This window comes from Mesocricetus auratus, unplaced genomic scaffold (assembly GCF_017639785.1).
Source record: "Mesocricetus auratus isolate SY011 unplaced genomic scaffold, BCM_Maur_2.0 Super-Scaffold_100008, whole genome shotgun sequence".
NCBI lineage: Eukaryota > Metazoa > Chordata > Mammalia > Rodentia > Cricetidae > Mesocricetus > Mesocricetus auratus.
This window is the reverse complement of record NW_024429192.1, coordinates 11,397,983-11,415,112: the sequence shown is the minus strand read 5'-3', so window position 1 is coordinate 11,415,112 and position 17,130 is coordinate 11,397,983. Positions and strand designations below refer to the sequence as shown.

Below are 17,130 nucleotides of genomic sequence, written 5' to 3'. Positions count from 1 at the left end.
GTTCCCCATCATCAGGCTGGTCTTGATGTCATGATGCGGCATCTGTCGGAGAGAAATAGCAAAATTATTTCTTGAAAAGTATTCCTTGCATATATTCACTGAACACAATACTGCTCATAAAAGGGCATTTCCATACAAATCCACATGGCACACTGAGCATGTCCCTCCCATAGGCTCCAACCTCCCCTTTCTCCCACGTGCTACTATTCTCTTGGTTTCATTCTGATTTCATGTCATACATGATGTTAGGTTTCTATCTGAAATCTAGGAACCACAAACGAGAGTCACGATGTCTTCCTGAGACTGGCTGAATTCCCCTAGTATGTTGTTCTCCTGTCACACCATTTCTTCACAAAAAAACCAAAAAACCAAAAAAAAAAAAACCATGACCTCATTCTCCTTTATGACTCAATGCGCTTATATTGCCTATGGACCACATTCTGTCCACCTCTGTGTTGCTAGACACCGGTCAGTCTCATAACTATGACTGTGAATAGTGTTCTAGTAAACACTGATGCATAAGTATCTTCGTGGTCCTTAGAAGCACAGATTAGGGAAGCTATTCTCTCAGCAGAGGACAGAGGCAGACTGCAGAAATGCGAGGTGATGGACCATCACACAAGACGAACTAGAAGACTTTCATGACATTGAGGAGGAAATATTCATAAAACACCAAGTGGCCAAGTGGAGGCCATTGGTTATGTAGGAAAGGATAAAAGAGTGGAAGGGTATGAAAGTATTGGCAGTTACCACGAGGGCTTCCGGAACATGTAGGATAAACAAGTTTAGGAATGGAGATGAAGTGTTGGAGTTTCCTAAATCTTATTTGAAAATCTGTCTTAATTTTATTTACTGTGATGTGTGTCAGTGGGTTTCATAATCACATCCGCTCTACTCGATAGTGACTTCTCCTGGACACTTATAATGTAGTGATCCTGTCTCCAGGGGAGGAAGAGAGAAAGGCATCAGGGAGCTGACATGCATCCATGTCTTCATGAAATCATCTTCAGGACCCGGATTCTACTTGGGAAGCAGCAGGTCTTAACTGATCACTACAAATGCAGCATGGATCTCTAGACTAATGTCATAGTAGTATGACTAAATCACCAAGCTTCTGGCATTGCAGTGACAGCAGAGATCAGCTCGCACTTCAGCAAACTGATCTTCCCCCCCAGGACTTAACAGCATTCCGATAGGCACAAAGGAGGCCTCAGCCACTAACAGGTACACACACACACAGAGGCTTTAATCACTACAAACTTTTTCATCAGAGTTCAAAGGTGTGCCTCTCTTTACAAAGACCGTGATGGTGGGAGTCATTTACTGGCCTGCTGATAGACAGAGAAAGTAAGAAGAGAGAATTAAGAACCCAAGAAAAGAGGAATGCAGACCATCCTAAATAAACTGCATGTTCCAGAGAGCCCTCCTCCCTAGTACATAGCGTAAACAAGTATCTTTCATTGGTCAGGGAACTTGGCTAAGTGAAGACATCAGTGGAGATGCTCAAAGCTTCTTTAGCCTTCCCTCAGACCTGCCTGACTGTAAGCTGACTTCTATAACAGAACCGAGTAATTTCTGTGGAGTGCATACACATTCCCTCTGGATTTTGTGCCCATTTCCTTGCTCCATTAAAAATAAGATGATGGATACAAAGGTTTGCAAAATGTCTCATGTATACCAAGAGGGGAGGCCCTATGGTCTTCACATAAACTGTTAGGTCTCACACTGGTTCTTTTTTTTTTTTTTTGATACTATATTCTTTAGCTCTTTTAAACAGCTCATTTTTTGGAATATATCACAAGGACATCATTATATATTTTTTTATTTTTTTAATTTAAATTAGAAACAAGCTCGTTTTACATGTCAATCCCAGCTCCCTCTCCCTCCCCTCCTTACCTGCCCCTCCTATGCCCTACACAATCACCACTTTGCTCCCCAAGGAGGGTGAGCATTCCTCCTTTGTGGAATGGGCTCCCAAAGTCCATTTGTATGCCAGGGACTAATACTGATCTACTACTTGAGGCCCCATAGATTGCCAAGACATTCTCACTGACACCCAAATTTAGGGGGTCTGGATAAGTGACTTAGCCATGCTGGTTCTTATGAACAGGTGGCTGCTCCACCTTGTAATTATGGTGAAGTTTCTCCCACCCCTGGCATGAGGAACACAGATTGACCTAGTCTCAAGACTACCTCCACCTCGTCGTGTGTTAGGAACCCATGCTGTGTGGTTTTGCACCCTTGAAGGGCATGTGTGCTCTGCTCTGCCGCCACTTGTGGACACTTTGGTGAGAATCCGTATGGTTCCTGCTGCTGTGTGTTGAACATGGCAATCTCTGCTCTGAAATGGTGTTATTTCAACCACAGAACCTCTGAACTCTGGTGAAAAAGCAATGATGCTGGGAGTCCTATTAACCATGACAGCAGTGTTATCTTTTGTAATACAGTCACTGGAGGACATTTCTCAATACTGGATAATGGACCGTGTGTGTTATCTTTCTTCGTGAGAGTAAGGTCTCATAAGGGATCTTAGGATTAGAATTCCTATTAATCCTAAGGGGTTTGGTTCTTTTCAGTTGGGCATATGGTTTCTGGAAGATGAGTGTGTGCCTTTCTAGGGATGGGACCTTTGAAACTCTTGTATATCTGGTTTTCTAATTCTCCGATGCAAGTACTGTAAATATGACATTCATCTTTAATGTCAGCCATAAGTGTCTATAATATTTAAAAAACAGATGTTGAGTATGATGGTGCATGTCTGTAATCCCAGCATTTGGGAGACTGAGGCAGGAAGATCCTGATTTTGAGGCTAGCCTGGGATATAAACTGAGTTCCAGGTCAGCTTGGTATATGCAGCTAAACTCTGTCTCAAAACTAACTGACTGAGCAGATATATAAGCAAATGGATATTGAGGTCAAATATGAATTTCAGAGAAGAAATGCAGTGCTTTCAATATTCAAAAGGAGCAGAAAATATGGATGGATGCATAAGAAAATTGTCCTGAATTTTGCCACCTCAGTTTGTTAATGAGGTGTCACACTGGTATCTCGGGTGCATTTACACCTTGGAAGTCACATGAAATGACACCATCTTTGCCACCTCACGTCACAGCACTAATTATATTGATGAGTATTCTCCCCAGTGTGTTACCATTTCTGGGTATATATTATTCCACTTCCCATTTTACCTCCTCTGAGATCAGCATCTTTGTTATTATAAATGACTGACAAGCATCTTCTCACAGGGGACTTTCATTGTTCTGGATGATGTCTTTGGAATAAAATTCTACCAGTCTTCTGGATTAAAGAGTGCTTAAGTGTTGCTATTTGTAAATGCTTGCTATGGTGAGTTGTGAAACCCTCTGCAGACAAGGACACGGCACAGACAGGCTGTCATTTGGTATTAGAAAATTCATAAGTGAGAAAACATAGATATCTTATCCCATCATTTCTCTGATCAAGGCTGGAATTTACAGCACCCGTATTCTGTTTTAGTGCTTGAAATTCAGACTGTTCATGTGTTTATTCACTTTGTTTTGGTCTGGTAACTTATAAATTGGGCCCTTGAGTTAAGAATAATTAATGTAATAAGCCTATAAATTACATATTGTAATTTTAAGAATAATTTGTCAGTTGGGTGTGTTGGCACATGGCTTTAATCTCAGCACTGGGTAGATAAAGGCAGGAAGATCTCTGTAAGTTCGCGCCTGCCTGGTCGACACAGGGAGTTCTGGGTGACTCAAGACTATTTGGTGAGGCTCTGTCTCCAAACCAAACAAATAACAAAACAGTAATTTGTCAAGGTTGCTTATTTTATTACATAATTCTGGACATTCCAAAGTTTAAAGTTGTATATATCATTTTTTCGCCTTTACTGCTCTGTGATTTGAAAGTATAAAATCAGTCTTGTTTTCACATATCTGATTCATAACCATTCTACTTCTGAGTTTACCCTGTTTATTTTATATAATTATACATTTTCTTGAGACAGGATATTTCTATGAAGCATAGACCCACAGAAAGTTACAATGTAGCCCATATTACCTCTGATCCTCCTGGTTCAGTTCTTAATAAGTGCTAGGATTATTGAAGTGTGGGCCACAGTTTTGTATTTGGTAGATGCAGTCAAGTTTATTTTTTCTTCTAAGATGTTAATCTTGGCTAACCTGAATATCTAAATATGGCCTATAAAATAATCCTTATACCGCTCGTAGTGTTATCTTTCTGTTAGAATATCTACTTGCTTTGTCTCTGTGGACCAAGTATATCTGTTTGAACGAGAAGCAGCTTATTGTAATTATTATTGATTTTAAGTAAATTTACTGTCTGGTAGTACTAGTGAATCATATAGTGTCATAGTGTGTGTGTACGCTATTGTATGTATGTAATTTATGTATTTATGTCAACTTGTTACACACAATTTTTAGTATTGTTGCTACAAGACAACTGTCCTCTGTCCTCCTGAGCCCCACTCAGAGGAGAAAGGTTACACAAGGCTCCTGAGTGGCTGGCAGTAGCCCCACTGCCCCACCCTCTGACACATCACACAAATAACGACTGTTCCTCCTCCACAAAAGTTCAAGATGCTAACACATATTAGAACCTTTGTTCCCCTTCCTCTCAGATTGCATCAGGACAAGTCAGCTCAGGTCTACACCCTTGTGTCACCACGCGGAGGACAATCTCCTAGGATGTGCTTCATTTTAGACTTGTAATGCAGGAGGACTTTGCACACCTTGCCTGCCTAATTTCCCAAGCTGGCCCCTCCCCCCACTTTGCTGTGTGCTCAGTGGAAAACAAACCCGTGCTTAGAAATATCCTTGGTGTCTTCTTGTTCTTTAACCCTTCAACTAAAAAACCAGGACAGTCTTTCCTGTTTCTGTTCTGTGGTGTGTGTGTGTGTGTGTGTGTGTGTAGACCTGGAGCTTACCATTGACTGGGCCAGGCTAGCTGAACAGCAAGCCCCTGGGAGTCTAGCCTGGGACACAAACACTTGCCACCATGCCTGCCTTTTCACTGGCTCCTGGAGATTCAAGTCAATCCTTCTGCTTGAACAGCCAGCCCTTTGTCATCCAGCATCTCCAACAGTCCTAACCGTGTTCGCTTCTCACAGAAACATGAACTGTTGAGAAGCTATTTGCTGCAGGCTCAGAGAATTTTTGAGTTTGGGGAAGGAAGAGGAATGTAAGACTGTTATCAGAAGGGGATGGATGTGAACAGTACCTTCACATTTATCTCTAGTTAGACATTTGATTTTTGCATTGACAAGATGGCTCAAGGCAATAGAGGTGATTTCCCTGCAAGCCTGGCAACTAAGCTTGATCCCCAGAACCCACAAAAATCTGGAAGAAGAGAATTAATTGCACAGAATTGTTCTCTGATGTCCACATGTACACTGAGACACAAGCACACACAAATATCACACATACACACAACAACAACAATAACAATAAATTTTTAAAATTTGATTTTCCCTCAAAAGATGGCTTCCTCTGTCACATTATCAAGCCAGAAACTATTTTTCTCCTCATCCCACAACCTGCAGGGCCAGAACATACATGTGCTTGTGATGATAAAGCCATTTCTAAAACCATGACCCCATTTTCTTTTTAAACATCCTGAGCTTGTTTGTATTACACAAGTCATGGAATTCTAATACTTCCAACCTCTCTCTATTTCTGTGTCTTATAGATATCTGTAACTGGTCCAAATGTGTGTTCACTGGGGACTTAACATAAGGCCCATAGTTATCAATCCATCCCAACATCTGCTACCATTTCCGGCCACTAAAGCATCCCTGTGAGCCTGCCTGTCATCCCTATGACTTTTATGCTTTTAGTTATCCTTTTGACCCCCTTGTCACTAGCAGTTATAGTAATATTTTGTAAATATTTATTTTGAAATATGATTTCTGCTTTTTATTTTTCTGGAATATTCATTTCACTAAGCTTGGTCCTTATGTTGACTTCTACCATAATGAGGGCAAATTAAAGAAAGCAATTTAAATTTATGTCACCTCTCTTCTGTCTGCCTGTCTTTTATCAGCTGGTATTTATGCACCATTACTCAAATGTCTCCTTTTCATCTGTTGTTCATGCTCTTATATCATTCTGTCCCTATAGTAACCATGGTGGGAGGAATGCCTAAAGAGAGACATGTGTGAGTCTTAGGGTGTCAGGGTGTCAAGGCATGGACCCCTAGGAATTAGAATTTTCCCCAGGAATCTCTACTCTATTTGAAAACACAAGTCTGAAGCCTGATCTCAGGCAGAGGAGGAACTTGTCTCCTGGAAAGAGATTTCACATGATTTTTGGCAAGTTGTGATGCCACTCTGTAGGAGAGACTAGAGCCAAGACAAGAATGGGTCAATGATGGGTGGGACAATGCCTTGGCCAGGGCTGCTAAGCTGTGTGCACTTCCTGCGCTTATTTAATCTCAGCCTCATGTCAGATGCCTAAAGATGGACTGATGGTGAGTGGGAGAAATCCTTGGCACCCTTTATTCGTTCCTTTTCTCAGTGAGGTCACAATGAATTGATATCCTTGTTTTGCTTTTCATTATTGTATGTTTAATTGGCCCATTGAGGGCTGATGGCTGAGGATAGCTTGTTAGGGCTGCCAGGGCACAGGCTCTGAATGTAACAACTCTAGCAACATGACTGCCTGTCAGGACCCAGGCTCTGATTAAGTCCAACATTTAAATTACCTGTATCTGTAAGTAGGAGCTTGATGCAACTAGACAAGAAAACAATCAGACTGATCTCACTTTAAAACAGTGGCCCTTTCTTACATGTGTTGGCCACTGGTGTTGCTTAGAAAGCATGTATTATGCTAGGCATGTCATAATCCCACTTTGAGAGATGCATTTTCTGCTTTCCTTATTCTCTTTCACCTCAAGCTTTACTCTCAGCCAAAGACTTGGTTCTTATTTCACCAAGAAAATAGGAACAAACTGAAGAAAAGATTCTCATATCCAACCACCAAACCTCTAAGTGCCTCTAAGTGAGGCACCTGCTCACCAGGAACTGGAGTTTCAGAGGGTTGTGATCTGCCATGTGGGTGCTAGGGACTGAACCCAGGTCCCCTGGGAGAGCAATCAGTGCTCTTAACTACTGAGCCATCTCTCTAGCACCACGTGTTGATGTCTCAATGATGACAGGGGATTTTAAAGCCTATAGGTTGGCTATTTCATGATCCATGAAAGAAATTCAAATAATGAAGAGGAAAGCCCAGACTCTCTGGAGTTGTGAAACAGTGAGATGACTGCACTCACACCTATTCAAAACGAAACCATAGAATGTTCCAGTAGACAGGAAAACAACTGGGATCAGCATCTTTTGCCTTCAACATCTTTCAGCTGGCATACCACAGTTAACTAACCAATCATAGTGGATTTGAGATTTAAAATTTTTTTTTCAAGGAACCAATGGTCCTTGCAAACAATGTTTTGCAGAAACCCCAGTTAAAAAAATCCCAAAACAACTCTTTGATTTTTCTACTCAAAAAATTGATTGTGTTGACCCTCAACAACTTAACAAAAACATTGTTCAACTTGAGATTGCTAGATACTTAGATATCTTCTCATACTAAGATACAAGCCGTGCAGTTCAGATAGAGTGTTATCACATGTATGGAATTTTATTATCCTCGGAGGAGGACACACAAAAGAGCTGACTCCCAAATATAAATGGAGCACAAAACAAATGCCTCAAACCTCAGGCAACCAACACGTGCCTGTGCTCTAAAGTGACGCTTTAAAATTTTCTAATGTTGGTGATGGACAGATGGCTCAGTAGTTATGAGTGCACACTGGTTTTAAAGGGGATCCATGGGAATCCATGCCTCTGGCTGCTATGACACCTGGCCAATTACCACCCCATCTACACACATGCATATAGATAAAAATAAAAATTTAAAAATCTTAGTTATAGTTATATTTTCAGTTTTCAGAAAGACGAAATGCTGAATTTCATGAAATACCAGCAGCTACTTCTCCAGCACCATATCTGCCTGCATGTTGACTTGCTTCCCTGCCATGTTGACATGGGCTAAATCTCTGAAAGTGTAACCAAGCCCCAGTTAAATACTTTCTTTTGTAAGAGTTGCCGTCGTCATGGTGTCTCTTCACAGCAATAGAATACTGAATAAGACACTTTTAAAATTAACTTTAATTAAACATTGTCTTACTTTTTTATTCAAGCAAATGTGTACCTAAAATGACTACCTGAAAAATAGTTCCTGCCTTCTCTCCAATTAATGTCTTTGTTTGACTTTCCTTTGTTTTCTTGGATTATATATTGGCATGGGGAAGTGGACATTGATGGAGAAACTTGTGAGTAAAATATAGTTTAAGCTATAGTTTTCTTAGTATCCATACCTTTATACTATCTACAACAATATTATCAGCAAAATAGATATCTGAACTCACAAATTGTATTTTAGTGAGTAAGTCCTACATAATCCTAGGCAGAACTTTAGGTCAGCTTCCTAGATACTGAACAAATGAAAAAAATCAAGTCTTGTGAGTTGTGTTAATTCACCAGTCAGGTTTACCCAGTCCTCACCATGGGTCAAGTCTTGTTTCACATGTTTGGAACAGAGACATGAAAGAAATAGATCAAGATCCCTGACCAACAGGAGATGGATAGTCAGTAGGAAAATATATGATCTCTTATAAGACGAAAAGCACCATGGGGAAAAAAGTGGATCAGAAAAAGGGGGCACCAGATGCGGGGTGGGAGGGGGCCAATTGACTTTTAAGTCTTGAATGACGTGAGCACACCTAAATTTTAGCAAAACCCTGAGATAAGAGCATCTCCTTTGTGTTAACAGAACTTCACACGCCAAAGTGTGGGGAGTGATGAAAAAGAAGTGAGGATTGTGTGAGGGGAGGATAATTCTCCGAGTGATTTGGGCTCTCAAAAAGAAGCATTTGTCTTTTGCATTGGGCAAGATGAGAGACCACTGGCTTTGGGCTTTCTGTAGGGGAAATAAGGTGTCATTTGAAGATTCTGAGTACAGAAGAGTGATATAACCCAACATCTACTGTTTATTATTATGTTTTTTTATCTGTTTTGGGATGGGGTTGGAGATAGGGTTACTCTGTGTAGCTTTGGAGCCTGTTCTGGGACTCACTTTGTAGACCAGGCTAGCCTCCAACTCACAGAGATTCGCTTGCCTGTGCCTACCCAGTGCTGGGATTAAAGGCTTTTAAAGGTGTGCACCACCACATCCCAGCTCCACCCAACATCTATCTTTAAGGGCTGCTTTGGCAACTTTTTTGAGGGTCGATATCAAGGATCAGACATTAAGTGCTGGAAGGCAAGTTAGGATACTGCTGTAGCAGCAGAGGTGAAGGCTGTCCATGTGACTCTGTCTTTGTTTCTTTTCTATTGCTGCAAAGAGACATCATCGCCAAGGCAACTCTAGAAGAAAGAAAGTATTGGGGCCTACAGTTTCAGGAGGAGAATTCATGACCATCATGGTGCAAGGTGTAGAGTATTGCAGCAAACAGGAAGGCAAGGCACTAGGGAAGTAGCTGAGAGCTCTCATTATTATCTATAGTTGGATGCAGAGAAGGGAGAGAGAGAGAGAGAGAGAGAGAGAGAGAGAGAGAGAGAGAGAGAGAGAGAGAGAGAGAGAGAGAGAGAGAGAGAGAGAGAGATTAATGGAAATGGCTGGCCTTTTGAAACCTCTAAGCTCATGCCCAGTGACTCACCCCTTCCAGCAAGGCCACGTCTCCTAATCCTTTCCAAATAGTTCCATCAACTGCAGACCCAGCATTCAAATGTATATACTAATTCGGGACCATTCTCAGTCAAACCACTGCGGACTTCTACCCGGAAATTAACAGCGTCTACCTATCATTATGAGAAGTAGTCAGCTCTATAGTACATCTTCACTATGCCAGTGAGACCTTTTCCTTGTGGAGCGCATGTCGATTTGGGATAAAGAGCAGAATCAAGGCTGACTCCAGGATGTTGCTCTGAGAGCTGAAAGACTAGAAAGGTGAGGAATGTATTCTGTGAGCAGAGAGAAGAGGAGACAGGTAGCAGTCAGCTTGTCCATTTCTGCATAGTGATTAGGTATTCTGGTGATATGTCCAGTGAGTACTGAGATAAAATGAATCTTAAATGCAGACAAGCAGATTGGGAATGGAGACTAAGCATGGCATATAACGATTTTTAAACACATGGGCAAATGACAAAACCGTAAAAGGGTTGGTACTGTGTGGAAGAAGACAGGAGTGAGTGGATGCTGGAGAGGAAGAGCACATGGGGATGTTGTTCCTACATTCGTCTGAAATGTGCGTCTTCATGTTGAGCAGAGAAAGGTAGAGGAAGGAAGGATTGGCAGTGGATGCACTTACAAGGTATGTTGCGTTGTTCCTCTTCCCGTGGGACTGAGAGAAGGAACACGAGTGTGGGTGAGAAAATAATATCCTACGAAGCTAGCAAATTTAGAGATTGCTCACCGTATCTTTATTGTTGGGCATTCTTTGAAGTTTTCATTATTTTTGACAGTCTCATACAGGTATACAATAAGATATATTGTATCTACCTACTCTTCTTCCTCCAACTTTCCCATATTTCCCCAACATGTTCCCTTCTCAACTTCAATTCTTTTTACCTTTTTCTGATGGTATACTGTTTTAGTTAGGGTTTCTGTTGCTGTGAACACTGGGACCACCACAACTCTTGTAAAGAAAACATTTAAATGGGGCTGGATTACAGTTCAGAGGTTTAGTCCATTATCATCACGATGGGGAGCATGGTAGCAGGGAGGTAGACATAGAGCTGGAGAGGTCCTTGAGAGCTCTACACCATGATCCAAAGGCAGGGGGAAGAGGGCGCATTGCGGAATATGAACTGAAGATGCATTACACTTTTTTTATGCTGTGGAACTTTTATTTAATGGTGTAAAGCTGTGTTGCATTCTTTCATGTTACATTTGTTTAACTCCGTGAAGCTGTGCTGATTGGTCTAATAAACAGCTGGATATACATCTATAGGAGAAAGGATAGGAGGGGCTGGCAAGGAGAGAGGATAAATAGGAGGAGAAATCTGTGTAGAAAAGATGGAAGAGTGAGGGAAAGAGGGTGACTTTAGGGGCCAGCCACCCCGCTCACACAGCAAGCCAGTGAGTAAGAAGTAACAGGATGAATATAGAATAGGGAAGGTAAAAGCCCAGAGGCAAAAGACAGACAGGATAATTTGAGTTAAGAGAATCTGGTTAGACATAAGCCAAGCTAAGGCCAGACACTCATAAGAAAGAATATGACTCTGTGGGATTTATTTGGGACCTGGATGCCAGGACCCTCGGAAAATAAATGAGTAAAAACGGTCAACTATAAGAGAAACGCTGGGCTTGACTTGAGCACCTGACATCTCAAAGCCCATAGGCAGGGATGCACTTCCTCCAGCATCAATGCCACACTCCCTAATAGCTCCACTCCTCATGAGCCTGTTGGAGCTATTTTCATTCAAGCAGCCACATCCGCTAACCTTCAGCTAGTACAGCCCATGTGTACGTGGATACGGCCCATATGTATGTGGAAACGGGAAACCTGTGAGTACCCACATCCTCAGAGAGGAATGATTCTCCCCGTTGATCGACTCTCAACTGCTCGGCAGTAAAGGATGGTGCCTGGTGTGTCAGAACCTGAACAGGTAGCTCCAGCTGCTGTGAGTTCACCAAACTTCTCACGTCTTATGTGTTGCATGGCACATATACAACGTGACATGGAAAACCCTAATCTGATTCTCTAATACAAGATGGAAGACTTCGTGTATGGAATCTCATGCCCTCAGTACAGCTACATAGAACTTCTAGGAGGTTCTCAACATGTATTTGTTGAATTATTGATGTATCATCATTGTTCTTTGTTGAGAATTTTATTATGTGGAAGCTGTACTTCATGTTTAATGAGGACTCTGAAAACTTTTTTTCAATACTTTTCCTAGAGACACTTGTACCTACTGCCTTAGACACCAGTTTATTGAGACAGATTGCACATTTTCTCCATAATTACTTGTCAGAACTCACTGGCAGGTAGACACAGTGGGTGTGAACTGTCTCTTTATCTTAATTCTGGCTGACTGGCGATTGCAGTTAATGACACGTCCATTGAGAGTATGACTGTATTTAAAGACAAGACGAATTGTTTCTTTTCACCAAGATGTCTGTTCAAAGCTACAGCTCCAATCTATACTTATTTGGGAGTACTCTAGAAAATGTGATATAATTTCAGCGAGTCCTTTCAATACTTCTTGAAGGAGTAGAGACTGAGAAGTCCGTTTTGCCCTTCGAAAGTAAGACTTGCTGCTTACCCGGATAAGAGGAGATGGCGTTGATGTGGGCGGTTCTGATGACGCCCACGCGGGTGGCCCTGTTATTCTTCATGCACATGCAGACGCATATGGCGACCCCCGCAACGACCCCCATGATGAACACGATTCCAAACACGATGCCAGCAATCGCAGTACCCCTGAGGAGGGAAACGACAGAAGCACATCTGGCTCAAAGGTCTGGAAGGAGCTGAGCCTCAAATACAGATCATGGCTCCAAGCTAAGTGTTTCCTTACTGCTGCGCCTTAACGGGAGGGTTTTGTTTATTTAAGAGAAACCCTGGAATTAATCATGCAAATGGTCTCTTGTATTCAACAGGTTAAGAAAAGCTGAAGCCTGTAGGGAATCTTTGTATAGCAAGCACACTTGACAAACTCACCGTTCAGATTCTGGCTTTTAAATTTCATACATTTGAGCTAGAGAGAGGGTTCGGCAGTTAAGACTGTGTGCTACTCTTCTAGGGGCCCAGTAAGGCAGCTAGTAACCACCTGTAACCCCAGCTCTAAGGGATCAATCATTCTCAGGTGGCCTTGGCAGTCAACTGCTCTCACATGTACATACCCTGCCACATACACGCGTGTACACACACAGAAACCTTTTATAAATTCATAGTAAATATGAATCTCTGTCTACAAAATAGTAATCTAAAATGAATAACAATCTAACATCATTTGTTATATACTTAAATGGAAAAAGAATATGTATATTGAGCAAGGAGAATATTTCATTAAAAACTTTAAAATCAACTTAAAAAATACATTCTTAATTAGAATGCTTTATAGAGTAAAGGTGCTTTTTCCTCCTAGAGAAAACTAAATGAAATATCTATGCCTCCTCCCCCCCATGTTCTCAGAGGACAGAACAACAAATACATATTCCATTAAATTCAGGAGCAATGTCAGCACAGCCTCTATTTCCACTATGGATAATGGTTTTCTCCAGAAAGCATTAGCAAATGCAGCAAAAACAAGTGAAAAAAAAAACCGTAGAAGACACTTGACATTACTATTGATTTTACACTACATGATTTGTAGCATCAACATTTGTCAGTGTTTTTAGAAGCGCTTTGTCTTTACCTACATGAAGTCTGACTGGGCGGTGTCAGCTCTCTCAATGCTTCCCTGGAAATCCAGCACAGTAGTGCATGCATGAATATTATAATGAGGATGCTCCCCAAAGTGACAGAAGGGAAGTGGGCATGATACTCATGATACCTTCCTACCAACATTGTGAATGAAAACACAGGCGTTGACAGATAACATCAACATTAGCAGGGGAATTCTGATACCCTGGGAAGGCACTGTATTTTCATGAGCTCAAGTTTTGAATGCATACCTATCTGTTGTTTTGTAAATCTGGAGCAATGAAGGCATTTTCCATGCTTTAATTTGTACGTTGTACCTAAAACGACCATTTCCAACTTTCAGCTTCATTGCTGAAAATAACATAATATAATAATATAAGCCTATTTTTAATTATTTTTTCAGTCTCATATAGAGATAACTTTTACACGCATATTTCCTTCGTAATCACTGTCTTTAGTTAAAATAGTTAGCAGTATTTATATTACCATTGCACTGTACCTTGCTGGGCCAAGCAGAATACTGTGGTAACTTAGAGTTCTCTTACAACCCATTTTAAGGAAGTTCTACGAGTTTCATTTTTACATATACTAATGCAATTCTTTCCCCCTGCCCATGGTTCCTTGAAAATTTTCACCCAATTAGCAATAACTTTCATTTTCAGGCACAGTAAAAACACTCATCGGTATTGTTCTGTTTCCATGGAAACCTCTGGACCATGCTGCTAACTCAGGTTGTGTGACTCTAGAGTTCGATTCTGGGTCCTTGGTTTCAGGACCACACTCCTAGTGACTTCTTATGGAGAAATCTGAAAGGAAGTTGTGTGATTGGAAATGACTGTAGGCCATATCTTCCCTTGGTTTCATACAGGCTGTTGTGTTAGCTCTACTATACAGTGAACACCTCAGGTGGTTTATTTCGGCTCGTGGTTTCAGACATCTCAGTCTCTGTGCGCTTCTCCTTGTTACCTTTGAGCCTACAGCACAGCGGTACATTCTGGTAGAAGGACCCAGGGGAGGAAGTTGCTCACTTTCTGTCACTCAGATAGCAAAGTGAAAGCTGTGAGAGCTCTATTCCAATGACCCAATTTCTTTCTACTGTTGTCCAGATTTTTATGGTTCCAGAACTTTCCAGTAGTGTCACCCAAAGCACCATGCACCTGAGAAGAATTCCTTTGGGAGACACTCTGGAAGCTGTGCATGCAATTCTGAAGCAAAACACAATTTCTCAGAAACTTGGTGCCTTGCTCACTGCCGTCTAGAATGTGGTACTGTCCCACGGGAATTCTATAAATCCTAATTACTTTGCTGTGTGTATGTGTCTTCTGTTCTATATTTTTGGAAACCTTTGGCATTTCTACTAGTAGTCTAACATTTCCTATTGTAGCATGATCCAGAAAGAACTGACAGTCTCCTAGGAGTTTCCCTTTCTAAAGACTGATTGTTGCCTGTTCCTAAACACCATAAATCAACAATTTTTCCACTCTTTAACATGGCTTACCTTCTTTGATTAACTTCTGCTCTTTCTTAATTCCTTCTCTGTCATTATTAATGTGTTTGTCTTTTTAAAATACAATGTATGGAAATTCATTTACTAAATCTTCCCAAGTCTCAATTTACTTCATAGGTCAGCTGTTACAGCTCGAGTTAGTAGCTGTCATACCTTACAGTCTACTATGTTTCTTGTAGGGTTTTGTATTTATTATAAATTTTTTAGTGATATCCTGTTTTCCTCTCATAGATGTATATTTTGGTTCAAATTTTCTTTTTCATTTCTTTTAAAACCTATTTTCAGCCTCTTTTCTCACCTTCTAGAGTACTGATGTCATATAGGCTTTGAAGCTTTGTGTATTCCTTGTATTTCCTCTGCCCTCTCTGAATTCCTTTCTTTGGATTGTTTGATTTGATTGCCCTCGTGATTAGTGTTCTACTCAATTGTGTGGCTATCCTTGAGTCTTTGCTGCTTTGTTTTGGATGTGGTTAAAGTCTGTTGACCAAAGGCACATGCATCGGGAGCTCATTCACACTCACAAATGTGGGCTGTGAAGAAGTAAAAGGTAGAGCCTGATGGGAGGTGGTTAGATCTTTGAGGGTGTACCCCAAGGAAGGATTAACAGAGTTTTCAGCCCCTCCGGGAGTTCCCTTGTTCTGTTATGTAATTGTCTCCTCTCACCTCTTTTATCATCATGATTCCACCTGTCCTAATGTGACTGACACAGCTGGATGGGGTCTTGCTGAAGGTAGAGCCCCACTGTTTATACTTTTGGATTTTAAAACTGAGAGATAAACAATACCTTTTCCTTTTTTTTGTAAAAGCAAGGATATTTTCTTGGAGAAATGAAGTGCAGACTAATGGACCCTTCTATCAAAATAAAATAAAATAAAATGAAATAAAAGGTTCTGGACAGCCTCTTGCAAGTTTAGTGAGCAAGGTCAGAAGCCAGAATTTGACAAATAAGACATGCATGGTCATTTTTCTTTTCTTTTTTTTTCGTGGTGAATATCTTTTTCATCAGAAAAGCAGATTTTTGTTTTGCTTTGTTCTTGGAAAACATGATTCTGCCTGGAAATTCCCTAAAGCTTAGACTTTTTGCTAAAGAGGTTTTGAATTCACAGGATCCTTATGATTTCATCTCAGGGACCCAATCTTGTTCTGTTATGACTGCTGCCTTTCAGCTTTAAAACCAGGACTTCTGAGGTCAGACTCCCTGCTACCTGCAGCCTGGGTACCTCAAACAGCTTGCATAGCCCTTCTCTGCCTCAGTTTTGTCTTCTTGAAATGACAGCCAGCTTGGTGCTTATCAGCCTCTCTTTCCAGATCCCTTGTCATGGACTTGTGTTCCCAACTCATTTGCCAGATACATTCCTACTGCCAGTGAGCTGTGAGCATCTATCCCACATCTTCTATGAATAACTCATCATCTCCATCCCAAAGAAAGGCATCTCACAGACCAAAAAGGTTGAAATGTTGGAAAGGACAGCATGTGTGTGTCATGTTGTGTGACGGTCCCTAAGGCAGCCTTGTTGTAATCTGAGAACACTCGTGTTTCTGCAGTGTAGGTGGGGATGTTAATATGTACAAGTTATCTAGAGACCACTAAACAGACCCAGACTTCTTCAAAGTCTATTCTTTCACCAATCGACCCTCATGTGAACTTTGAAATCTTTCAGTGTTCTGAAAAGTGAAAGTGCAGACAAATGACCTGAGCTGGTGTTACCCAAAAGCCATCTTGTCTTTAAGACTCTTCCCTAAACTCTTACAGCTGATTAACACCTTCAGCAAAGTGGCGGGCTACAAGATCAACTCAAGAAAATCAGTAGCCATACTATATACAGATGATAAAAGGGCTGAAAAAGAAATCAGAGAAACATCACCCTTAAAATTGCCACAAACAACATAAAATACCTTGGGGTAATGCTAACCAACCAAGTGAAAGACCTGTATCCCAAGAACTTTGAATCTTTAAAGGAAGAAATTAAAGAAGCCCTCAGAAAATGGAAAGATCTCCCATGCTCTTGGATAGGTAGGATAAATGTAGTAAAAATGGCAATCCTGCCAAAAGCAATCTACAGATTTAATGCAATCCACATTAAAATCCCAGCACAATTCTTCACAGACCTTGAAAGAACAATAATCAATTTTGTATGGAAAAAACAAAAGACCCAGGATAGCCAAAACAACCCTGTTCAACAAGGCAACGT

General features: G+C 41.0%; 1 protein-coding gene across 2 annotated transcripts in view; it reads right to left on the bottom strand.

Moving 5' to 3' along the window:
* The window catches only part of Cyyr1 (cysteine and tyrosine rich 1), a 105,847-nt gene that overhangs the window by 10,587 nt on the left and 78,130 nt on the right, over positions 1-17,130 (bottom strand). For both annotated transcript variants that reach the window (XR_005878854.1, XM_005073915.4), the window contains exon 3: positions 12,329-12,486. Coding sequence is in view for 1 of the 2 variants with exons in the window: in XM_005073915.4 (XP_005073972.1) it covers positions 12,329-12,486 (158 nt within the window). In the remaining variant the exon portion in view is untranslated. The remainder of the gene's footprint in view (positions 1-12,328; positions 12,487-17,130) is intronic.